Source organism: Maylandia zebra, linkage group LG9, assembly GCF_041146795.1.
Source record: "Maylandia zebra isolate NMK-2024a linkage group LG9, Mzebra_GT3a, whole genome shotgun sequence".
Taxonomy (NCBI): Eukaryota; Metazoa; Chordata; class Actinopteri; order Cichliformes; family Cichlidae; genus Maylandia; species Maylandia zebra.
The window spans coordinates 35,259,479-35,285,705 of NC_135175.1; the positions used below are offsets into that span (position 1 = coordinate 35,259,479).

At 42.3% G+C, this 26,227-nt stretch overlaps 1 protein-coding gene across 1 annotated transcript in view; it reads right to left on the bottom strand.

Annotated features, from left to right (window-relative positions):
* LOC101467375 (sodium channel protein type 3 subunit alpha) overlaps positions 1 to 26,227 on the bottom strand; it is a 262,766-nt gene that overhangs the window by 139,015 nt on the left and 97,524 nt on the right. Inside the window, exon 9 of the mRNA XM_024803636.2 lies at positions 24,565 to 24,628. Within this exon, the coding sequence (XP_024659404.2) occupies positions 24,565 to 24,628 (64 nt within the window). The remainder of the gene's footprint in view (positions 1 to 24,564; positions 24,629 to 26,227) is intronic.

Consider the following 26,227-nt stretch of genomic DNA (forward strand, 5'->3'; position numbering starts at 1 on the left):
TTCAATTCTGATCTGAGAAACGCACCAAAGCGACTGAGAAAAACTGTAAGTAAGTACAATGCAGGTACTGATATAATTTGGATGAACCAATCTCATATTTTGCTATAAGTTGTTCTTTGTGCTGTCTCCCTACAGCTACATTACTCACAGTGAGGCTGCTGGGCCGATGACAGCTCTTGGTAACTTGCTGTGTGGCCCAATGATATAACACATATAGTATTTAGCAGGACAGAGCAAGATCAAGAAAGCATTTCTGTTCAGTTTCAACTTTTCTATTTCAGTCATGACACCGAACGTTTTTTACACTGACAAACACAGCTGGTGTCAAGAAATGTCACGGCACTAATGACTAAAAAACCAGCATGTAAATCATAGTTACCAACAAATACCACCATGTCTTCACACAGACTACACGTGCTGTTCTGCTTTATATAGTGAGGCCCTCAATTGCATGTTCTCGCTCTAAAATTCTTCAGGGGTTCTCAAAAGAGAACCCAAACAATAACCCTGATCCTGACCGAAACCTGACTTACTAGCTCGAAATTTAAATCTATCCCTCGAACAGACCTGTCAATGTGTCAAACATTGGAAACATTTGATATTTTAAAAGTCTTTTTTACATTTATACTATATTTATATTATATTTTAATATTTTATATACTTTTATTATATTTAATATGATGTGTTTAGAGACTTCTGTACATTTTAGCTACAAAAACTAGGCTTGGGCATTGAGGGAAGACTTAAACATGAAGACATTAGGAATACTAGTTCAAACACAGTCTGGTGTTAACAATATACAGATACATAGATATAGATACAGATATTGAGATATCTGAGTAATGAGCTGATAGGGAGATTTTGTTTGTCAAAGTTTTTTCCATTAACTGTTTTAATATAAAGGTTTAACATTGTGTGATTTGAATGGTGTTTACTTTCCCCAGCTCTGGTTTCACCGAGGGACCTCAGTCCTCTACATGTATTTTGAAAGAGAGGAGCAGCCTGACAACTGCTCTCGGCTGCTGTAAAATCCCTGTGAAACGAGCTCTCAAGTGGCTCATTACTTAGCTATGTGTGTTGGTATGGGAAGAAGTCGTGTTGGCTTTGATTCAGACACTTGTTGGCGTTCCTCGAGAATACTGCAGAGTGCTAAGTCATGTTCATTTCACCAGCTGCGTCCGAATGATTTATAGCGGCGAGGGATAATGTGACGCTACAGAAATAGAGCCTGAGGGGGCGTCGGGGACGGCGTCTCAGCGGTACGGGGAGCCCACTGTGGAAGGAAGCCGTGGGTTTGAGATCAGCGCTGGATCTGGCTGTCAGTCCCACTGTGGATCAACTCTCACTCCAGAGAAACTTGTGAGAACTCACTTCACTCTTCTTATCTCTGCTCTTCTTTACACATACTTCTCAGGCTTCTCCGTCTTTTTTGACCTGCTGGCTTAATTTTTCCTTTTCCCCCACTCTTTAAATATCTTCCTTTAATTTAGGTTTTTAATGAAAGAATCTGATGTACAAGTGCATTTGTCAAACACATTATGATGGAACTGACAAGTAAAGCTGTTAATGTCTCAGGTTTGTACACATTGCAGTATCGGATGTTGTGAAATTGTTGGTTTAAATGGCGATAATGCTGTGAATGTAATGATGTCCACTGGAACATGACAGCTGGACTTTATGTTTTATATACATGGTGGTTAAGTGATGTGGAGGCGGAGGAAACTTTATTACAACTGCATCATTACAGGGAACATGTTTGAAATCTTCAACAATTGTCCAACTAGAGAGAAGCAGACTGTTGCCTGGTGGCCCTAAAATAGACATTCAAGTAATACTTTGAGAAAATTATGCCATCATGTGTCAGAAACATCATCTCACTTGATATAGATAAGCATCAAGTTGCATACTGACTAAACTGCTCTACAGAAGAAGCCTCTGCACACTGAGACATCCAGCAGTACAAAGCGTTACATGAGGATGCTATTAGTGGACTTCAGTTCTGGATTTAGCACCATCACGCCCTACAAACTGGTCAACAAAATGCAGCCTAGGGTTAATAATTACCTGTGCTTGTGATGGCAGATTGTGAAATAGTCACAACTTCAAATGTATTGATTTGTCCAGCAGGAGGGCAGATTTCAGACAACAGTCAGGAGACAGCCTACTGGTTTGAAACAGTTTAAGGGTGACGATCTGAGGCTTAACATTCCTAAGGCAGAAAATCACCACTGATTTCAACGGAGTGAAAGGGAGAGAACACCTCCTCTTAAATATAAACAGAGAAGCAGTGGAAAATTAAAGCTTATTGCAGTGTATATATCAAACTGACCTCCAATACCTCCAACACAAAAACTTTACTTCCTTAAAAAGCTGAAACTGGCCCAGCTCCCACAGGGACTGCTGGTCCAGTTCTATGGGAACATAGAGAGGATTTTCACCAACACTGGCAGCCAGCTGCATATCTGCTGGAAGGAGAGGCCTGCATCATTCCCAGACTTTGGCACCATCTATGCCAGCCGAGTGAGGAAGACGGCCAGCAGCAGTATTTTTAAAGACACTGCTCTCCCTGGCCACTACCTGTTCAAGCCACTGCCATCTGGCAGGTGGTTCAGGGCATTCAAAGCTCACGACAACAGTCTGAAGAGCAGAGTTTTCCTGAGGGTGTCACCTCCATCACACTCCTCTTTACCTCCCGGTCAAAGAACTGATTTTAAGGACTAGAATATGATCACACCAACTTGAAATGAATTGTATTTGCATTTAATAATTTTTTTTTCATTTTGGTGAGAGACACCACATATCTCCTTGTACCTCAGTATCTTTACGGTAAAGACTATTGAGCTTCAGATTTGAGGAGCAGATTTGTTGCATTCAGAATGAACACCGAGCTTGGCAAGTGTCAATGATAAAGATAAAAAATTATTAACTTTTGATCTTGTATAAAATGAAATCAGCACTGAAAAAACAGTCTTACAAATATTTCTTGCAGCCAAGAAATTTAAGCTCTGAATAACTGATTTTAAACTTTAAAATAAATGTAAATACTTTTTTATTTTTTTAAAGTAATTTGAATGAATACATGAGTAGAAACAAGAAATGTAGGTGCTTCCACACAGATGCACCACCTAATAAAATTAAAGACTTAACATGCATTAATGCTCTGCGTTAGCTATGAAAATACTGAGCAGGCCCAGTTAATTTTGATTTTATTTGGGGTTTTTCTCCCATTGCTTCCAAAGGTACAGATTTCAGATATTGTTCCCCCCCAACAAAAAATATCATCATAAAAAGGATTGAAATTACTTAGTCATTTGCATCACTGGGAATTTTATAATGTTTTTCTAACAAAGCATGGTCTTTTCTTATTCAGCAGTTAGTCTTTTTAGTGCTGTCAGCATTAATCTTGTTAAAATGACGTTAACACCATGGTGTCAACACGTTAACGAGCTAACTGCGCTAACGCGTTGACGCCGTCCAGCTCCACACATGGGGCAATCCATGGTAACTCGTTAACGGAGATTTGCCGCGTTAATGCAGTTATGGCGTTAACGTCATTTTAACGAGATTAACACTGACAGCACTATGTTTTGTTTTATATGATATGAATATCAATTATAAGTTCAGGATAATTTTTACTATAGGTGTGACCACACACCCATTGTGTTGTGAACTAAATCAGCAGCTCCTCAGCATCAAATCCCGGACGAGCCCCCAAACAGAACATAGTTCATTAGCTGGAAGTAACCAAAAACCACCAACATAGTGCTGGAAGGATGGCGCAGGGGCAAAGATTGACAACACCTAGCTCTTATACTCTCCAGAAAGAATGCCTGGTGCTCTCGGCTGGGCTGATGAAGTCTACCTACTGGGAACCTATGACACAACACAAGAGACAAATAGTGGGAAACAAAGGGTAGGTCCAGTCAAAGTAGGAAGGTCATCACAACAATCTTGTGCAGCTGGAAAAGCTAAAACAATATAGCAGGAGGTCTTTTTATTGCTCTCTGCAACGTGTTTACCAGCATGGTAACAAAAACTGTTCAAACACGATTGGACTTTGACACATCAGACTACATAGCTAAAGAAAAGACAACCAGAAGACTTCAGGTCCCAAAAATCCAATCGCATGGCTACAAATTCTTCCTGTTTATTTGCAGAATTACCTAACACACTACTAACACTTGGTTAGTAAATTTATCACATCCTTGGCAGTTTGTAAATGAAAAGCTTTGCTTTACATTACAAAGACTCTCAGAGACAGCTCATTTAATTGTGACAATCCACTTTCCCTTGACTGCAAAACTTTTAAAATTCAGTTTTAGGTTTTTAGTTTGACAAGATTTCAGTTAAAAATTTCTAAAATTGACAAACAACAATCTCACAGATCCATTAAAACAACTGGCTACATTTCTTGTACTTTTATCTGTGGATAGCAACATTTTCACTAATCTAATGAAGTTCTTTAACTTAAACCTTGGTCAGAACTTCGCATCATAAAGCTGCATTTACACCCATTTATGTGAAATCTTTCCAAAGTCTCCAGAGAGGATACGGGCCCGTCTGATATCAAGTAATGGAAAATTTTGTGTCTTCCTGTCGCTAAACCATAAATCCACTATGAGGTGTTATCTGACCAGAGTATCAAGTGATGGAGGATAATTTCAGCTTCAGTCAGACACATCAACACAGTCTACTTTATTTTATCTGTATTTATTCTTTCCTGCTGGCCATATGTCTCTGTAGTCACATCACTTGGCCAGGCATGAGACGATATCGATCAGAGCTCATGCACAGTGTATGGCCACCATCTGCTCCCACATGTCAACAGTGTCCACGCATTCCATGTCAATAAACCTATTTATCAATAAATATTCATTTCTCTGAGAGCACTTCCTCCTTGGTCTCCAGGGTGGACTTTGTCATATTTAATTTTTCATGCAGACTCCATAATTTCACTAGAATCAGCTCTGCAGCAGTCAGACTGTTTACTCACACTGTTACATACACAACAACGAAAGGCAGATTACTGTATCTTAGTGTTTTTGTTTTACGACTTTTGGAAAGTAAAGCTTTGACTTTAATCGGGTTTAAGGAGAAAACTGTTTTAACAAAGGTTATGGTTTGGGAAATCTCAAATAGATGTGCACACATACATAAAAGGTTGGAAAAGGTTAAGATTTCTGGTAAGGGAACCTTTCTGGTTCCCATTTGTAGCCCAAGTTCGATTGACAAATTTTTTATTTTATTATTGATTTTATCTCTACTACTTTTCATTTATTTTCTAATTGCTCTTGATTTAATTGAATCCTGTTTTACTTAAGCCAGAGCTTCCCAAAGTGTGGGGCCCGCCCCCTACGGGGGGCGCAGTATGAAAAGGGGAAAAAAGACCCAAGGGGGGGGGCATAGCAAAAAAGTTTGGGAACCACTGACTTAAGCCATGAATTATTTTTAAAAATCTTTATGTCAAGTTTATGTTATCGTCTTGGAAGTCATCTGTTAAGACCTCAGACTCTAATAAGCGTGATTGAAATATTATTTTTGCACTGCACACTGGATATGTGGAAGGTAACAGAACACAACCTAAAATGTCAAAATAATATAACTTCAAGCTAATAAAAGATGTAGTTGTAAACTACTTTGTGTTATTGTGTATTATGTTATGAACGGTATATGCAGTGTTTAGACTGGAAGGCGGGCCTGTGGCAGTTTTGTGTCTCGGGTCTGCAGTGATGATAATCCATCCACCTTCAGAGGCCATCAGGAGACTCGATGATGGGTTGCTAGACTTCCCCTCTCAAGAGAACCTTCACTCTCTCAGATATACACTGTTAGGTGTAACTGTTGCTGTTCTTTGTCAAATCTCTTGCATAAAATATAATAAAGCCTCTTTAATACAACAGTTCAGTTAAGATTTTTGTGGAGCGACTGTATTTATGGTTAAATTAATCTGTTCTGGCCACAAAGCAAATTCAGCTCCACTTATGCTGCTACAACCACAGTGGAGACACTTAATTAACAACTGCTTCTCCTCCTAATGACAAAAAAGACACAACTCACTCTTTATCGCTTGTTTTCTGCCAAGCTTTACATTTGTTCATAATTATTTGGTGGTAGAGAGGCAGAGGAGGATGAATAAACTGGATCAAATTAAAAGCCAGCTACTTACAGACAACACTCAGTTATAAGAACAACCCACACTGGAAGAATAAAATGAACTTTATTGATCCCTAAGGGCAGAATTAGGTCAAGGCAGCAGTGGAAACACAGGCGTAGGCTGAAGAACCAGGCGAGATGGAGTCAGAGAACATTAATTAAAATACAATACCAAGAAAAATATGACCTACTGGGATGGAAACGGCAATAACACTGCTGGGATTTCTGCAGACTTTCTTTGAAAAAGGCATTTTTTCTTCCAAGAAGTGACCAACAGCACACAGTCCAAACACAAAAGGACAGGTGACACCTGAGCTGAGCACAAATAAAACTGTCAGCAGACAGCTGCGTGTGAACACACCCACCGGATGAAAAACAGCATCAGAGTCGACACCGTGACCTTCTCTTCCAGCCTACGTTCAACTCCCTCAGACAAGATAATGCCGACCATCTTGATCATGACCCCTCATGTCAGCTATGCTGATGGACCAAACCCTCCCACCACACACACACTGAATCATGGGTAACCAGAGGACAAACAAGAAAAAAGGGACAGCGATAGCAGCTCTCCTTACTCAGGGAGAAGTTGGGTTTTGTAGGATTGTGAGTGTGTATGGTATAACTCAAACAAAGAAACCTAAAACCACAGGTAGCATCAAATTTGTGCTTTGAATGTGATCTTCCAGCTGTGATTGCGTCTGATAATACATTTCATACATTTTCTTGCTTATCTAAAATGGCTTTGGAAACATGTGCTTACGTGTGTGCAATCAGAGCCTGCTCAGATAAGCTCAGTAGATTACAAACGGACTAGAAATGGAAGCTACAAAATCTACATAACTATATCCTCCTGAGAACCGAGGAAAACTTTTGTATGATTTCCTTCCTCTTTGGAGCTAAAAGAGGCCACCCAAACACATTTTATATAAATGGAAAGCCCAGCATGTCCTCTGTTTAGGTCACCAGGACCAGGAGTAGGGGTAGCTCAAATAAGTTAAAAGATATAGACCAAAAACAAATACATAAATGAATATGCTGGAGGATATGCAGATATTAGTTTATAGAGAGAAGAAATTAATGATAATTTAAATTCTAGTTCACTTCAATTCAGTTCATTTAAACAGCGCCAAATCAAAAACAAACAACAGTTGCCTCAAGTCGCTTTATAAGATAAAGATGAAAACTCTACAATAATACAGAGAAAACGGGGCAAATGCTTTGGCAACAGTGGGGAGGAAGACCTTGTTTTGAACAGGAAGAACCCTCCAGCACAAAGAGGCTCACAGACAGGCGGCCATCGGCCATGTCTGGTTGGGGTAAGGGGAGGAAGGCAGGATAAAAACAACACTGAAGGACCACTTAATTTAACACACAATTTAATTATCTACTTGTGTCTCTATGTTTGAAATTCAACATGCTTTCCACCGAGAATGAATCTCAAATTTTAAAACTGTCAAATAAAGCTCGTCAGATATCGCCACAAACAACACATTTTAGCAACCAGGGATCAGGGACGGCCACAAAGCTGACCTCAAAGCACAAAGACACGCTTATTCAGGGCACACTCAGCCAGCTCTCACGGGCACTGGGAAAAATCCCCAGTGGCAAGACATTTTAATTCAGTTGGCCATGATGTGTTAAGTTAAGTTTCTAAGGTGTAGAAACATTTTCCTTAAAGAAAAATTGGTTCTTCAGCCTCATTTTAAATACCCAACCTTTAAGTAAAGTACATGAACCTGTTACATGAAAGTCAGTCAAAGCATTCCTGTAATAAGTCTCCTGGACACGACTCTAAAGCACAAAGGTGTAGATGCTAAAGTCCAGTTGGACTAAACACATGAAATAACCATTTACAACCATCAAAAAGGCAGTTAGGCTACGTTCAAACTGCAGGTGAAAGCGCATTAAATCCAATTATTCTGACCCTCTGCGACCCATATCCAATCATGGCATGACAGTGTGTCAACGGCACAAATCCGATATTTTCAAATCCGATCTGGGTCACTTTCGTATGTGGTGCTGAATCCGATACATATCTGATGTTTTAGAAAACGACTGCTGTTTGATGGTCATGTCGCATTAAATCCGTCTTTTATATCACTGACACAAGACAGACGCCAATTATCAGCTAGAGCGCGTTTGCTGTCGCATTTTATTTGTAGTGTGAACGAGCAGACAAAAAAATAGGATTTGATCAAAAAAATTGGAATTGAGCATTAAGACCTGCAGAGTGAACGTAGCCTTAGACCCCCACAGCATCTAATAGTACTTTAGAGGCTACGCTGAAGGAGAAAAAACATAAGCACATGTATCACATGTTACCAACCACCACAACACCTGCGAAGAACCACAGCAGCACCGGCCACATTAGGCAACGTAAATATCCTGTTAGTGCTGAGAACAAACTGAGGGAACAAATGTTCGTCACTACCTTCCATAATCTACGATAGTCATATTTCACACAGAGCTAAGATTTCTGGGGGACAAAGCAACACATATTTGATTGCTTATAAATATGACAGAAAGTTATTTTTATAAAAAGAACCACAACTTGACGATAAGCCTGGTATCAAAATAAAAGGAGCTTTCATGTATGCTATAACTTTTTTGATGGTTAAATAAAACAATGACAAAGGTCATTTTGGTTTTAGATCCTGTACTTACAGAGTTAGGAGGGCTGAAAAATATCTGGGAAATGAGTTTAAAGCGGTCCAAGTTCGGAGTACTTCGATATATAACTTCGATACTATAACCGTGAATACTCATAGTATTAAGATAAAACATTACATTTTATTTAATATACTTTATATCAAAGAGGCAGTGCTACACCCTAAACATAATTACAAATTAAGTTGTCCAATGAAGTGTCCAGAAAATGTCTTTAAATATCTCATAACTGAGGATTTTTACAGCTTATAGTGACATGAAGCGGAGGAGAGGCTGTAGCTGTGGCTGGTGAGCTGGTTATAACCTTTTTATAAGAGCACAGCATACATTAAATATAGTTTTTTTTTTCACAAATACAATCCACGTTGCATTAATCGGACCAATATTTTGGGAGTGGAAGAAGAAGCAGTAATAATAGTTTATTTGCTTTGTATCCAACGCAGATCAAACAGTTCTGCTGCACAGATAAAGGAGCGGGTTTCATCAAAGTTCTTTTTCTTTGTACCGAGGAACTGAGAGTGCTTTAGTGCTGCCTCTTATCAGCACACACACACACACACAAAGACACACTCTCTCAGTTATCTCCCCGTGGACCAGCGTTTAGGTGGTGGAAGCCTCTTTTGTGTCTTTGGCTAAACATTGGACAGATGTCACATTCACAGCCTCCCGGAGAGCTCATAACTCAAACCAAACACACCCACAGCAGACGGAGGGAGGCAGAAACACACACTCACACGGGCACTCAGACAAAATCAACCTGCATTCTGAAAACTGTTCTCAATACTGTACTTGAGTTATTGATCAGTGCAGCTTTTAACATAATGTTTTAACCATTTATATCAGAAAGAGAGTGCACTGAGAGCTTTATGGCATGTGCAACATTCAGTCACTCTCTCACACACACACACACACACACACACACACATGCACACACAGGTGAAGATGGAGGTGTATCACCAATTGCCAACAAACACACACAGATGCAGAGTTGGAAATGCATCGGCAGAAATTAATGCTAAACTAATTTAATGGAACACACAGAGTTGTGCGGCAGAGACGTGGCTACCACCAGCAGTGAACGCTAGGCTAATGGAATGATGAATATCAGCTATATGACGCAGTGTATTCCAGGAAATTCAACCCCCCCGGCAGCTATTTCCTCAGACTTGGGTCAAGCCATATTTCTCGCTAACTGCTCCGATGACAGCAGAGTCTCTCTAAGAGGAAGCTGGGTCAATGATGATTAAAGCCATACACCTCCACCTTTTGAATTTGCTTTTGTGTTTTCTGGTCACATTATGGGGCAAATAAGAGGCTCGAGCTGTTTTCAAGGTTTAATGAGAAAAGAGCTTCTCGCCACAGCTGGATTTTCTTATTGGGGACTGCAGGCACGTGAGGCTGAAGTAGATCTGAGTTTCTCATTGGGCAGAATAACATCCAGGTATTTTCTTTCTTTCTTAACACTTACTGGATTTCCTCCTCTCCTGCTACCTTCTCCAGCTCTTCTGCAGATGATACCGAGTGACCTCAGAGACGTATTCTCTCCAGTGTGCCCTGCATCTTCCCCGAGCTTCTACCAATCTGTTAATGCTTCAAAAACCTCACCTAGAAAGCATCCAGGAGGCCTATCCCCTCCTCAACCTAGTGCGTTCCATCATTAAAGGGGGAACAGCTCCCTTCATAGATAACCCAGTTCTTTTACCTGAATCAGCCGTCCACTAACTTTTTTTGTCTAATAACTACACACAGTTCATGAAGCTTAGGTGGGATTCCCCATGAGGTCCAAGTACACAGCAAAATCTCCAGTGTTAAATTAACACTAGAGAGTGTCTATATGGGCCCACACCTCTGAGTGTTAAATACAACACTGTTGAGTGTTAAATCAACACTTTTGACAGTGTTATATGTTTAAAAGTAACCTAGTCAGTTTTGAAGATTAACAATGGCTAACACTGAGCAGTGCTGATTTTCTAACACTGGAAAATAACTCAAAATGTTAGAAATATTCCAGTGTTAATTTAACACTGGAGATTTTGCTGTGTACCAACACGTATTCCTATTAATGTGTGTTAACGACAAACAAAAGGACTTTTTTGGATAATTCACTGAAATCCCCCAAATCATATTCTTATAGCAAACAGTAAGAGCTCTCACTAATGTCGACTTAGACGTCAGATTAGATTTGATCTGAGGAGACTATACACCTGAGATGTGACATTTTGTTCCTGTCCAAAAGCAAAAAAAGACCAAACGTCCCTGTTATGGCCCTGGCCATGGCTGTATCCCAATTCAGGGTCTACAGCCTTAAAGGCCGCATTTCAAGGCCGATTACGTCACAGCGGCGCGCCGAAGGCTGTCCCAATTCAAAGGCTGCTCGAAATGCGGCCCTGAAATGCGTCCTTCATTTCCCTGAATTTTAAGGCTGTGGCAGTGTAGACTTCGTGGCCCAACATATCCCAGAATGCATAGCGCAGCGGTGGGTGTGGATAAATTTGCAGAAAAAAACGGCGGATGAGGGGCGGCCGAAGAGTAAACTTTAAGTACTGAATATTATGTCACTTATTTATGTGCAAATGTTTAATAACGAAGAACATTAAACATTACTGTTGGCCACATGTCGGCAAAGTTATGTGACATTAGTGACGTTTGTACTAACTTAGTTTTAAAGCCTTTACTTTAAAATATACGCCGTTCAATAGCTGAGCTTAATCTTACAGAGAATGATCAAAGCTCATGTAGAAACAAACAAACAAATGAACAAAAGATTGTCTCCTTCATTTCTGTCAAACAAAGCTGTATGACACGTTTCCAGTGGTTAGTATCATGGTTGCTAGGCAACCTGGGCAGCGAGACGGAGGCTAGACCGTCCCATTTCACAAGTCTCGCACTTCCAGCCTTAGCGGTCTTTGAGTACGCGGCCCTTGAGGATCGTTGAGGCTGCGTACTTTAAGGCTGCAGACCCTGAATTGGGATACAACCCATAATGTGCTTTGGTGGCTGTTTCTTGTTCTGTGTCTTTAAGTCTCTGCAGGTCCCTGATTGGATAAGCTGACGGCTGCTGATTGGTCCCCTATTCATGCGGTTGCTTTCAAAATTCCTCACTAGCAGTTGTCCTGGGGCAGCAGCAGACCTGACCCTGGCCTCCAAACGCTGTGATATTTGTGATTCTCGTGACCTATTGAGCTTGTATATAGTGTGTAAATTAGCCTTCACTTGTAAATAGCACCTTGTAAACAGTCACTGAAGCCGAAGGGGTGAGCTGCCCTGTTGTTTTCTGTATTGTTTCCTCCTGTTTATTCAGTTAGGGAGTTAGGCATAACATTTGTCTTTTGTTTGTTCTTTTCATCACGTAGGGTTTAGGTAGCACCTCCTTGACTGATTAAGCTGGTTTTGTTTGTTATTTTGGCCTTTGTTCACCCCGGAGTCACGCTTCAGTTTAGACAATAAACCACTGTTCACGAAGAAATTGGTTTTCCCTCTGTGTAGGCTTTTGGGGACCAAGGCGGGGTCAATCCTTTTCAACTCTTATGTTATGTTCCTGTACCCCTAGACTGGGGCGTAACATCATAGTAACTGAAGATGGTGAAGAAGAAAAGGTCAGAGTCTTATCTTGCAAGTTGTCTCCTCTGCTCACGAGCTTTGGTTGGCGACCAAAACAATGAGATCACCACCACAATCAGCCAAGATTTCCTTCCATCCCGATGAGTCTCTGTTCACCCTTAGAGAGGAGGTGAGGAGCTCTGAGCTCTGAGCAGATTGCCGTTCCTTCGTGTTCCAAAGCAGTCTGTTAAACCTGAACCGATCAGGACGCCTCCTGGACGGCTCCCTGTGGAGTCCACCTGGGATGCAATCCAGAACACTCTCTGGGTATTTTAAATCCCATCCGGCCTGGGAACGAGCTGAAGGACACGGAGGACATCTGGGCTTTAAAAGAAGCAGCTGAAGATGGATGGATCATCCAGACTAAAAACACTTGAAGAACTCTGACCCATGCATAAATAATATGCAGTTTTTTGTCTGTCTGAAAGATGTTTCATCCCTTTCTCAGAAATAAGACAGCAATTATGCTGAAAATAAGGTTAAACTTAGAGGGAAAAAGGATTTGACTGCACTTAGAGCTGCAATGACGGCATTTACCAAATCCCTAAAGACTTCTCCATCGTGCTTATCTTAAAAGATATTACATTGAATGTACAGTGGCAGTGTGCAGGCTCAAGATGGAACTTATGAAAGGAGTTAAAACTCTACTTGAGTGCATACAAACGGGATATTTCCTCTTTGAGGATTCTGGACGTTACTTCAAAAACTTGTTTTTTATATTCTGTTTTTTTTCCATGAAAATGTTGGCTTAAATCTTCCTGTGACTGTGAACACACTCATTACTGCCTGAAATGTGAAAATGATTAACTGACAGGTGAAAACGAGCATCCAGATCCAAGCGGGACTGGTTGGATGCGGTTCTGCTGAATCCTCAGAGCAGCAGAAGCAGGAGAATCAGGCTGCCTCAGATCACTTCCTCCCAGCACAAACCCACTTCCTCCCAATGACCTCATGGGTCACATGCTACATGCCATCGAGCTCCAGTGACAAGAATAAGCTAATTAGCATCTGTAACGAGGCAGCCCGTTGGGTCGGCTGTCATTCTGCATCTTAGCTGTCTGCTGCTGTCGGTCGGGGCTTTGCAGGCATGTCAGATGGACTGCACTCACATATTTTACCACATTTTCTTCTTAAAACATTTACAGTCATAGCTTGGAGACTTTTTTGTGATGGTTTTCAGCACTAATTAAAGGCAATACGTCTGAACCCAGTCATGATTGGCTTCCCTCTCTAAAGAATGACTGAAATCTGTCCAATCGACGAGTTTCTGCTCAGCGGGATTACCTCGTTTGAATTCCAGTTTATCCGTCATTCATGTATTTCATTTCAGCTCCGAACAGAAAGAGATTTATCTGCAGAACATCACTCTGACTGTGAGCCAGAGGAAATGAAAAACTGTGGACAACTACCAGGCCTAATTCACAACATTCATTATTCTATAACAGCACTGAGACACAGCTCGGAGCCGACTCTAGACTTGGATTTGATGTGACACAACATCAGCATTAAGAGCAGAAGGAGTTTCTTTAAGTAGACATTGACCATGGCAAGATAAACACGATACATCTAATTTGTTTTTAGAAGTTTTATACTTGAGTTTAAGATTTTACTGATCTTGTTTCACTAGCTGGGACCACATCCTCAGAAACGATGAGCGAAGAGGGTTGAGGAAGTATGAACTGGTGCTGCGGTTTGGGGAAGGCCTCGAAGGGGACTGGCGATGGCTCCCGGGCAGGGCAGATCCCCATGTACTAACGAGAAATGAATGAAAGAAGGGAGGAGAAGAGAAGAGGAGAAGAGAGGGAAAAAGGGGGGTAAGGGTGGGGCATGGAAATGAGAACAACGGGTATTGGAGAAGGGGGCATTTATAGTCTGAGGTCGGAAGGGGCGTGAAGGAGGAGTGGTCCTGGTCCTGAAATTGTAGAGATTTCTCACAAGTCCAATTCCATTGCTTCCTAACATGGCTAGTTACTTAGTTAAATGAGCTGATGCAAAGCAAAATTGGGGGTTTTCAAGGTTGCTTTTCATCAAATACTATCCCTCTTCTTACTCCTGGCACAGACGGTTTACAACTCGACTGCGATTTACTCTAAGTTGGAGACCATAAAGTAAAAATCAAAAAATTTCCAGCAACAAAAACCAAGAAAAAAAAATCTTATGAAAATAGCACGCAGAATAGCATTAACGCATCAGGATAATCCATCTTTCCACTTCAATGGGGGATCCCAAGGTGTCCCACGGCCAGATCGGCCATATATAACTTCTCCATTTGGTTCGTAGTCCATCCCAGAGTCTTCTACATTTCAGCCATACCTGCAAAACATCTGAAGGGAGGCAACCAGGAGGCATGCTAACCAGATCTCACTCTGAGTTCACTCCAAATGTCGAGCTCCTCATTCTACCTCTAAGTCCACGCATCTCATGGAGGAAGCTCATTTCAGCCGTTTGTATTTGTGTCCTTACTGGTACAATGCCCACATTACTGCTCACACCTCAGCAATCAGGTCTACCTCAACACTAACAGATAAGATCCCAAGATCTTTCATTTCCCTTGCTTAGGGCAAGAACTCCACCCATCCCAGAGGGAACACTTCATAGTTATACTTGTAGTTTATAGTTTGGAGGTGCTGCCTTTCATCCCAGCTGCTTCACACCCGGATGAAGCACGAGACGAGTTATATCACAAACAGTTTAACTTAAAAATCACTTAAAATGACACACAAACTTATTAAGATGCCAAAAATAATATCCCAGCGCCCGCAGTTGGTCCGTTTCTTTTTATAAAAAAAGGCGAATGTGGACTTGGCATTAATTAGCACAAGGTGTACTTTATCCACGGACTCATACAAGTTGTACTGTGTGCAGTATCGCATTAATACAAACAGAGGGCTGATAAACTTTAATGCAATAGTTTCAGCTTGCAAAAACTTTTCTGAACATGCACTTAGACTATGATTGCAAACAATAATTCTATCAAACATGCCTGCAAATCTGATACCTGGAACTAATGGAGAAGAAGAGTCGGACAGTGCTCTGTGGGTTTAAGCACTTAACATCAGCCGATAAATTCAATAAACCTTCGTGTATACCCTCATCATCCTCAGCGTAACTTCCCCCCCCCCCCCCCCCCCTTCATGTAATCAGATATTTCATATGTTTGTATGCTTGTAACCTTGCCCCCGAGGCCAGCAGCGTTCCCAGCCTAACCCGACCAGATGCTGTGAAGAGTGAGGTCGGCACGGCATCTCCGGAGCAGAGCCGAGGGTGTGACGCAGGGAGAGAGCGGCGTGAAAGAGCCTCCAGCTCTGCTTATAAGGCACAGCTTTTTCTGTGTCTCACACTTTTTATTACAGTTTTACACATTTTGCTCATTACTTGAAAGTGTAACATCAGAGCCAATCAGAACCAAGCCCGAAAACAAAATGGCCCCTCAGCCTGACAATTTCCTTCTACCCCAATACTGCGCAGCCCTGACAAATGCTCTGCGCTTGTCTGATGAAGTGCCTGTGACTCTGTTGCAGCTGGTTGTAGGAGTCACAATGTGTATGTCAGACTGGGTTAGCTCAGTGACCTTTGCCCTCAGGCTTAGCGAATCAGCATCATGCGCGAGCGGAGCAGCTTCAGCACAGAAAGCAGACAACACAGCGATCAACATTGCTACCGTGACCGCTCGCTCCCTCCTCCAGCTCTCTCTCTGATAACTCGCCCGTTGACTCGTTTTGTGCCCACAGAAAAGCTTCCAATCTCAAAACCAGCACAGAAAACATCACAGAAAGTGCGTGTTCATGTAGAAAGGTAAATATGGACTCCCAGGCTGTGGTAAAGAGAGGAATAAATGACTGGTGACACGTTTATTTGAACAGACTAAAGTGCAATCACAGAACATTCAGCTCCAACGTTAAAACAAGGTGACAGGTGATGTGAATATGGCTCATCGTCTCTGCTCGCGCTGCTGGTGCTAAAAAAACGGAGGAATATTCAATATGTGAAGAGCTAGTGCTGCTGCTAGCCAATCAGATCACACTATGCAAATATCCTGAGCATGCAAGGTCATCATTGCTCAATATAAGAAGAAGGTGGTCATTGCGAGGAGTCACCATGTTGCCTAGGGGTGCAACGATACTCGTATCGATATTGAACTGTTCGATACAGTGCTTTCGGTTCGGTACACATATGTATCGAACAATACACAATTTTTTAATTTATTTTATCAACTTTCCTTCTGACGATGCTGTCTGTGTTGAGCGCTCAGTGAATCTGCTCTCGACAGTGCAGCCTAGGCGGAGTAGTCGAACGCAGATTCACTGAGCGCAGGGCAAGCTAGCGAGACAGAAGCTAAGCTCTCCTTGCAACATGGCAAATTGAACCTCCCCCACCCTCATTCAGATCTGGCGTTTGGAACTATTTTGGTTTTCATGTGACGTATGACCCTGAAGGTAAGCGCGTCATGGACTAAAGTAAAACAGTATGTTGGATGTGCCACGCAATGCTCAGTTACATTGGTGGGAACTAGTGTGTTAGTGCAGTTAGCTTGTTAACGTGTTGACGCCGTCCAGCCCCACGCACGGGGCGATCCGCGGTAGCTGGTTAACGGAGATTTGCCGTGTTGTGGCTTTAACGTCATTTCAGATTAACGCTGACAGCACTAGTAGGAACACAACGAATATGACTGCACATTTACTCGACATCATCCTAGTGCAAAGACAAGTGGAAGCAGACAAAAACAACAAGCACGCATGCTACAAACTTTACCCGAGTCATTTAGACAGCCGTTAGCACAGGATTCTCCTTATGGGGACCTGATATGTTTAATATGCTGCTGAGAATATAGCCCAGAAGAAGCGTATAGTAGAGCTTTTATTTTGGAAAGAGACATTTCTCTGTAATAAACTCTCTTTTCCAAAGATGAGTGATTTCTCGATCAGATAGATTTATTTTTTTTATTACTTGGTTGTTTCAGCAACATTAAATTTAAAAACTGTACTTTTGAGTTAAAATATACATTTATAATTTTAATAAATGACAAATTAAAAAGGCATGAACATTTTTTTTGTATCGAAAAAATATCGAACCGTGACACCAAAGTATCGAACTGAACCGAACCGTGAATTCTGTGTATCTTTGCACCCCTAATGTTGCCTTATGAGAGGTTTAAGTGGTCGATTTGTTGATCGTACTAACAAAGGTACTCCACTCAAACATGAAACGCTGCCCTTACTCAGGAGTCTCGGTGTCAGGAAGGTGGGTCTCTTTTATAACCTGGTTCTATCACCATAGCAACTACTGCTGAACACATAACCTGGGCTACAGCACCTCATGGGTTCAGAGTTTCAGTTATCAGTGCCACATTTCACTGACTGCTGTAAGATGTATTCCATTAGCAGATAATATATATACACTTACACCCTGCTGAGCTGAGCATGAGTGAATGAATGAATGAATCCATGCAGCGCAAACTCAATCCACTGCGTAGCTGTGCAAAGTGACAAGAATCAGGTGCAAAACACAAACACGGCAGTTTGCTTCCTGTCACCTGATGGACAAACCAGGTGATGAATGCCAGCAGCACCTCTACCTAACATGGGCTTCAACCCTTTTTTCCCCTTTTATTTAAACGAACACCAAAGGACACCTTGCGTAGGGACAACAACAGGCCAGTTCGGGATGAGAATGCTTTGTTAGCTTGACAAACAGGATAAGGGAAACTTCCCTACCCTCCTAACTCCTCAGATGCAGCAAGCTGCACAGATTCACTGTGTTTTTATAATATTATGTTGGAGTTTTAAGCTCTGTTCAACTTCACCTTCTGCACCCGGGTCACCTCCTTCCCGTGCTTGTTTTCACTCATTTATGTTTTCTATCCTCTTTTCTTCCTTTCATTTCTTTTTTGATGATCCACCTCATCATCCTTACCTCTCACTGTCCCCTCTTCTCCTGCTCCTCCTCATCTTTCTTTCTCCCCACGTGTCTTTTTTTCTTTTACCTCCTTACTTTTCTCCTTTTGCTTCATTCTACTTCCTCTCTCTTGTTTCTCTCTGTGGATCTAAAAGATGTTTCTTTGCCTGGTTCTACTGAACACATCTCTCTGCCTCTCTCTCCTCACCTTATGTTTGTTTATCTCTTATTTCTTCTTTATTCCTTCTCTTCACATGCTTTCTCTCTCTCCCTCTGTTATCTTCTCTGCTTTGCCTTGCCCTCGTTCGTCTTCCTATCCCTCTGTTTTCTCTTCTCCTCCCCCTCCCGTCTCATCTAATAGCCTTCTGTCCATCTCCTTCCTCGTTTATCTTCTGCCCTCTGTATCTTCTCCTCTTTCTTTCCCTCCACCCATCCTCCTTTCTGCTTCACTTCTCCTGCACCATCTCATCTTCCTCCCCTCCTCCTCCTCATCGGGTTCATGCCATAGTATGTTTCTGTTTACTTCCTGTTTCACTTGCCTCCTAGTCCTGTTTGCATCAGTTTCAAATAACGTGGTCAGTTAGCTTCAGGCTAACCGTCTCCCCAGAGGAACAGCTACTTGGAGTTGGGTGATGGTCTATTTCTCTCTGACACACACACACACACACACACACACACACACACACACACACACACACACACACACACACACACACACACACACACAGTACTGTCATAGCTGTGTCACTCAGTGTCCTGCTCTCAGCGTGGTCAGACGCTTCTCCTTTCTGACATGTCACACAACAGTCCAGCACACGACACCAGCAGCAAGATCCAAACACACGATGAGACACGCTCATACCATCTCATCACGCTGAGGCAGGATCGAAGAGCAGCAACATGAAAAATGAAGCCAATGAGGAAGTGACAAAAACTGCACTTCCTCTACTGTCCACTTGAGGCTGCCTTCAGCTGTGAGTCAGTCCTTATAGGCTCTAATGTTAAAATGTCTCAGCAGAAATAATCATGTTTACGGCCTGATATGTGAAAAAAAAATCCCTGCTTTAGCCTGCAGGGCTATTTTCCTCCAACACATTAACTGTGCAGGGGTTTTATTCACTCATGCATTCAGATTTCTCTAAGGTGTAAAGTTAGTGGGTGCTACGACTCACAGGAGTCACAGGTGGATGGTGACAGCCTGTGCGTTACAGCCTGCCTGCAATATCTGTGCTTCTGTTTGAGTGAGTGAATTTTTCTTCATTAGCATTAATTAGCAGATCAGCAGATGTGCTGTGCACACCTATGAATGCAGCTTCCTGATCAGTACCAGCTAATGCAGCTTGCTTGCATTAGCTGGTAGCTTCACAGTCCAGCCTCTTGTCTAAATATGGTCACTTCTGAGTCCCAAGGAGTCTCGACTAAGGACACATTGACACTTGGAGGTATCACACACAACTTCAGTAATTATTAGCAACTAATGAAAGGTTTGGAAATTACAAACATGAGATTTCACTTTAGACTTTAGGTCATTTTATTTTAAACAAGAAAAAGGCCAAAAATGGAGCCAGAAAGTTCAGCAGGAGCTACAGCTGACATGACAACATTGCTCTAATGAGATTATCCAACAACCTTTCCCATATTGGAAGAGAAACAGTAAAACAAGCAGATATTGTGTATGAGTGAAATGAGACCTAAAATATAACTGTTGGTAATGGAGAGATTGGTTGTTTCTTTCCATTTCCTTTGCAAACTGGTGATTGTCTTTCTGTGGTGTCCAGAAAAGCCTACTCCACATGCAGTAGCTAACATGTTTCTATCAGCCTCCATCCATCTTCAGTCAAAAAGCAGAATTTCTCACTGAGGTCTCAAAGTGCAAGAGGAAGAAATAAGTCAAAGATTCAACTTTAAAATATGAGAATGCGGTCTGGAGCCAAATGACAGAAAATAGGAGGTAATTTCAGATGCATTCATAGCGGGATGAAGAAGTTACTATAAACCAACATGCACGGGTTCTGCAAAAGCATAAATGTTTCTAAAGATGGAGTGTCTACTGCCACCAAGCACGTTTTTACTTTAGCTAAGGACAGTTTAGTGAGAAAATCTTTGCATTTTGTCTCCTTCCACTGAAATTTAACCCCACCAGCAGATCATTTCTGCCTCCGTCTGAGAAAAATATTTGCAGAACTAAAGACTCAGCCTGCTGTTTATTTGGACTCTCAGGTGAGACGGGAACAAAATGAAGCCCAATCTCATTCCCTCTTTGTTGTTTACATCCTCAAACAGCTCGAAACAGTCAGCCAAAGTATGAAAAATCATCAGACAGATTCGAATGTGAAGAACATTCAATAAAGTGATAACTAAAGGTTGTGAGGGACAAACTGCTATGCTGCATGATTGACAGGAAAGTAAAGAGAGATTGATGTTTTCAGCTCTTCGTCGTGGTGAAGCCAAAGCTTTTCACACATGCATTTTTAGCCCCAAGCTCAGCTGAACCTCAGGATGCAGAAAGCTGGAAACTGCAGCCGAAGGTCATATACTGGGGGTGATGGATGATTTTGCACATGGTTAAAGTGGGACTTTTAATGTGACAAGCAAACAAAGGCATACATGTACAAATAATAATATTAATAATAATAAACATATGGGAAACAAGGAATATAGATAAATGTCATAAAGCCTGATCCGTCTCCACCTCACCAAAACCTAGCCCATGATTGTGATGCTGCTCTGATGATGCTTACATCACATCATTAACCCGCTCACAGCAGCGTACGCTGTGTCCCTTCAGTTCAAGCACCCACACCACTGGAAAAAAATTATATAAACAAGAGACCATCTTGCAACTGCATACACCAACAATGAAGCCCATCAACCCAGCAAGCAAAAATGCTACTGACTTCTAAAAAGTGCCAATCAGCACTTATTGAAATGACCCTAATGACCTAGTGCGCTAACTGTAATAATTGTAAATCCTGAGCCAAACCAACTTGTGCTCCAACTTTAACCAAACACCTGGAACAAAACACAAACTACAGTTTTGGGATAAATCCACTTAACACTACCCCCTGACACCAGATTGCTACCACCCTCACATGAGGATACCCCCGTGAGCTATAATGTTTATGCCCCAATCATGCAGGCCCAGAGACTTCAACTTCCAGTCGCTACAGGAAAAAAATCTTGATTTCTTGGCAAATGATTGCTTGAGGTTGACGGCAGTCACCAGATGAATTCCCCACAAAGAGGGTGTTGCCCCCAAAACCTCTTTGGGAGTGTTTCGGGTGTTAGGGACCTGAAAATGAGCCAAGTGCTAGTGAAATTTGAAAAAGTATGATGCAAGCTGGAATAGAGGCCTTTCAAAGTAAAAGTTTAGAGCTAAGGCACAAGTTTCACTTTGAAACCAAACGGTCTCAGTTTCCAGTTTGTGTTTTTTTCTCAGAAACCAGCAGCTGCAAGGTAGGAGAAAAATATTGTCCCCGAGTCTGTGTGACTGGGACCTTACTACGCTAGCAACTGGATAAAGGTAAGACCAATTTATCATTATTAGGAAGTGAAGTCTTTCTGACTTCCGGCGCCCCCCCCCCACCCCCCCCCCGTGAGTGGCAACCTGTTACAGCAGCTCCGCTCATTCTGAGCTTCTTTCGTATCTCCTCTTTACTTTCTCTTTTTTGTAACTAAAGTTTAAGCAATTAGATTCTGCAATCATGGACTACCGTTTTGTGCTAGTCTTGGTTGTCTTTCTCTTTTCTTTCACACCATTTTTTCCCCTTGTTTGGGAACCCAGCATATGGATGCTTTGTTTACAGCAGGGATCAGCTGTTAGCGCTGTGTCCCACAGCAGTGCTGCCGGCGGACAGACACGACATTCCCACTGAGCTGAGGAGGAAAAGACGTGGGTGTCGTGCTGGGAGGGAGCGCTGTCACCCGAGAAGGAGACGTTATAGACCATCTCTCCCTTCTGTAATCACTGGAAATGTAACATCGCTGCCCAATAAGATGAGCTCACGTCGCTAGCGATGTAGCATTGTTTTGCTAACGGAGTCCTGGCTAACACCGCTAACTCCGGACACGAGCGTGATGCTACCGGTGGCTCTGACATTCCACCTGATGAAGACCCTGGAGCAGCTGGTCCTGACTCAGCTTCGGCGCCTGGTGGGCTCATCACTGGACCCACTTCAGTTTGCCTACCAGCCTGGCATCGGAGCGGATGATGGCATCATTCACCTCGTGCATCGTTCCCTCGCTCACCTGGAGACCGCTGGAAGCACTGTGAGAATCATGTTCTTTGATTTCTCCAGTGCCTTTAACACCATTCTTCCCACGGTCCTGAAGGACAAGCTGGAGAACTCAGGAGTGGACCATCACCTCACAACATGGATTCTGGACTACCTCACTGACCGACCACAGTATGTGAGAACTCAGGGCTGTGTGTCGGACAGGGCCACCTGCAGTACGGGGGCCCCACAGGGAATGGTCCTGGCTCCGTTCCTCTTCACCATCTACACTGCAGACGTCTCCCACAACTCCACCGAGTGCTTCCTGCAGAAGTGCTCTGACGACTCTGCAATAGTCGGCCTCATCACTGATGGGGACGACAGGGAGTACAGAGAACTGACCCAAGACATTGTGGACAGGTGCCAGCAGAACTACCTTCAGATCAACACTAATAAAACCAAGGAGCTGGTGGTAGACTTCCACAGGCACAAACATCCTCCACTGCAACCACTGAACATCCAGGGTATGGACATTGAGGCGGTGGACAGCTACAGGTACCTTGGCGTTCATCTAAACAACAAACTGGACTGGACTCATAATTCAGATGCCCTCGACAGGAGAGGGCAAAGCAGGCTGTACCTGCTGCAGAGACTCAGGTCTTTTGGAGTGAAGGGCCCACTCCTGAAGACCTTCTATGACTCTGTTCTAGGATGCCCTCTGGACCCAGTGGAGGTGGTGAGTGACAGGAGAACGGTGGCTAAGCTGTGATCCCTGTTGGACAACATCTCCCACCCCATGCAGGAGACTCTGACAGCACTGAGCAGCTCCTTGAGTGGCTGCGGCACCCACGGTGTGGGACGGAGAGATTTCACAGGTCTTTCCTCCCCACTGCTGTCAGACTCCACAACAAAGACTTCAACTGATCTAACACATCCACACATGTGCAATAGTAATAAGTGCAATACTCTTTCTGGCAATGTTGTATTATACTCATATTGTATATAGCATTTGTATTCTATTTTATTTAATTTTATTCTATCCTATTGTGTACAGTATCTTATTGATATCTTATTCCAGTGCTTTTCTCTAATTTTTCTATGCAACTTTGCACTGTCCACTGCTGTAACAAACATTTCCCACACGTGGGACTAATAAAGGTTATCTTATCTTATCATGTCCTGCCACCAAACACACACAGCTTGTTACTGAATTTTGGGCAATAATCCAACAGTTCTTACCTAATGTGTGAAAATAAGTGTTAAGGACCTGACCATCCAGATATTCTGTAAATCTGACTTTCTCATTAGCCATCGCAGAGCTGTGTTTGCTCTGCTGGTAAACAACAGAGTCGTCTGATATTAAACCAATGAGGGAGTCCTCATTTGTGTGCTGTTGTCTCCGCATGTCAACTTTCTGAGTAAATTACAGTGTCAGTGTCACTGTTTCATTGCTGACATTTATTGCTCCAATCCAGCTTTGCTGTGAGTCAGTGGTCGGTCACCATATGCATGTATGCAGCCTATATTTTCTGGATGTTTTCAGAGATGATTATGCTTTCATACAACAATATTATATTTATCCATCTTCATATCAGAAAACATTTCACAGCATTTATTTTCATACTGCTCTTCTTCATATGGGTTGTGAAAAAATTACAACCCAACACATGTTACATCATCTCCACAGCACCCCCCCCCCCCCACTCCATGGAGCTTCTTCCCAAGGCTCTGCCTGAAGTAACGCATCGCTCCTCAGAACATCTTGAAACTGTGCTACATTTATCTGCTATGACTGGCAAACCAACAAGGGGAACATCTCTGTAACCCCCAAGTGGTTACAGAGGGAAACCAAACAACTGTCTGTTAAAACTCTCTTTTAAACTTCAGGCGTTACCAGGCTCAGGGTGAGTGGCCCTGACTGGTTCAGTGGTTTGTAATCACACTCAGTGTAACCATGAACTTCAGAATCAAATCACACCCAGGCAAATCCACGTCTCCCACCTTCACAGCGGAACAAGAGAAACTGTTGACTCACCCTGCGTCGCTGCTGTTCCCACAGATTAAGGCATCCTTGGCTCCCTCCACCTTGTAGAAGTTGTCTAAAATAAAAAAAATAAAAATTAAAAAAAAAGGAAGAAGGTGAGATTTAAATCTGAAACTAGCTTTTGGAGAATCCTCTTCTTCCTCACCCCCTTTCCCCCCCTACTGAGCCACACAGGTGTTTTCAGTCATCATGTTGATCAGGCTTCTCCTCAGGACTACGTGGGCGTTCGCTGACATGTCCCTCTTCCTCCTGTGTGCACTGCACAGGAACTCCTCTTCATCGTTCTTACCTGATAGACTGCACTAGCTGAGATGTAATGAGGATGAATAATACAGTGAAAGATGACACTGTACTTAAGGCTTGCGAGACCTTTACAGCAAGAGACAAACCTTTGCAGAAAGAATATTAAACTTTTTTGTGAAGCTAGTTTCAGCCACGTGTTCACAGAGGAAAAACAAACGCCAGACTGTATAAAAACTGGGTTTGTAATTGTGCTAAAGTACGAGATATTTTTAAGAATGTGTTGTGTCGTCTCCTGTTGGAGGGAAATGGTGATGTTGAAGCTGCTAAATGGAATTCAGGGACCATTTATTTTGTAATTTAGACCAGTCTTATTCCTAATGTGGCATGTCAGAATATTTTTGGTGCTTGTCATCAGTCGAGGTTGATTTCCCCGAACCCTAAAGTGGACCTGCTCTGCTGTTCTTAATTTCCTGCCATACACTGTACTGTTAAAATGATGGATGCTCATAGTAAATATGTGAAACTGTTACATAATGACGTCAGAATACACAGAAATAAGCCCTATGAGCCAAAACTTCATGCTTCTCTAAATGCTCAGTTTCAGCATGAAGCGACTTCCAGGTTGGAAAAATGAAGCCAACAAGGAAGTGCCAAAAAACTGCAATTTCTCTAACGTCCACTTGAAACGCCAGCAGTGACTCAATGCCCACAGACTGCCATGTTAATGTTACAGCAGAAATAAACAGGTTACAATCTGATACAAAAATGGCTTTGTCACCTATGCATAGTTTCTCATTTCATGACGACTCTTACCTCCGTGAATTTTATTATAACGCCACCTGAATACTAGTATTAGGGGCGTAGTCACTCTTCCTGACAGAGGTCATCTATGTTTAGCATGTCCTTTATGTTTCCATGTTTTCTTTGTTTCATTTATGTCTGCTCATTTCCGTTTTTCCTGTTTTGCTTTTGATTTGATTGAATTTTCTCTTTCTTCTTGTTTTGAGTTTTATTGTTTTGATCATCTTCACCTGTGTTTTGTTCCCCGCCGGTCTCCACCCCTCTGTCCTCCAAGTATATGAATGTCTTCTCCTTTGTTTTGTTTGAGTCTGTTGTTCACCATCATGTTTGTCCTGGTTTCTAACCTGTTCCCTGTTTGTTTCCATGGACCTCAGTTTAGTTCTTTCTTCCTTCTGTTCGGACACACTTTATCCTGCCTATTCTCTGCACAGGTTTGTTTTTTTATATCTGTTCAATAGAACTTCTTACTGGATCATGGATTTGGATTCCTATCTCACTACATTAGACATATTATAGTAATTTTAATGTTTGTCTGGAACAGCTCTCTCTTGCAAATGAGACATTGGGTTTCAGTGGGACTACTTGTAAAAATAAAGATTAAATTCCACTT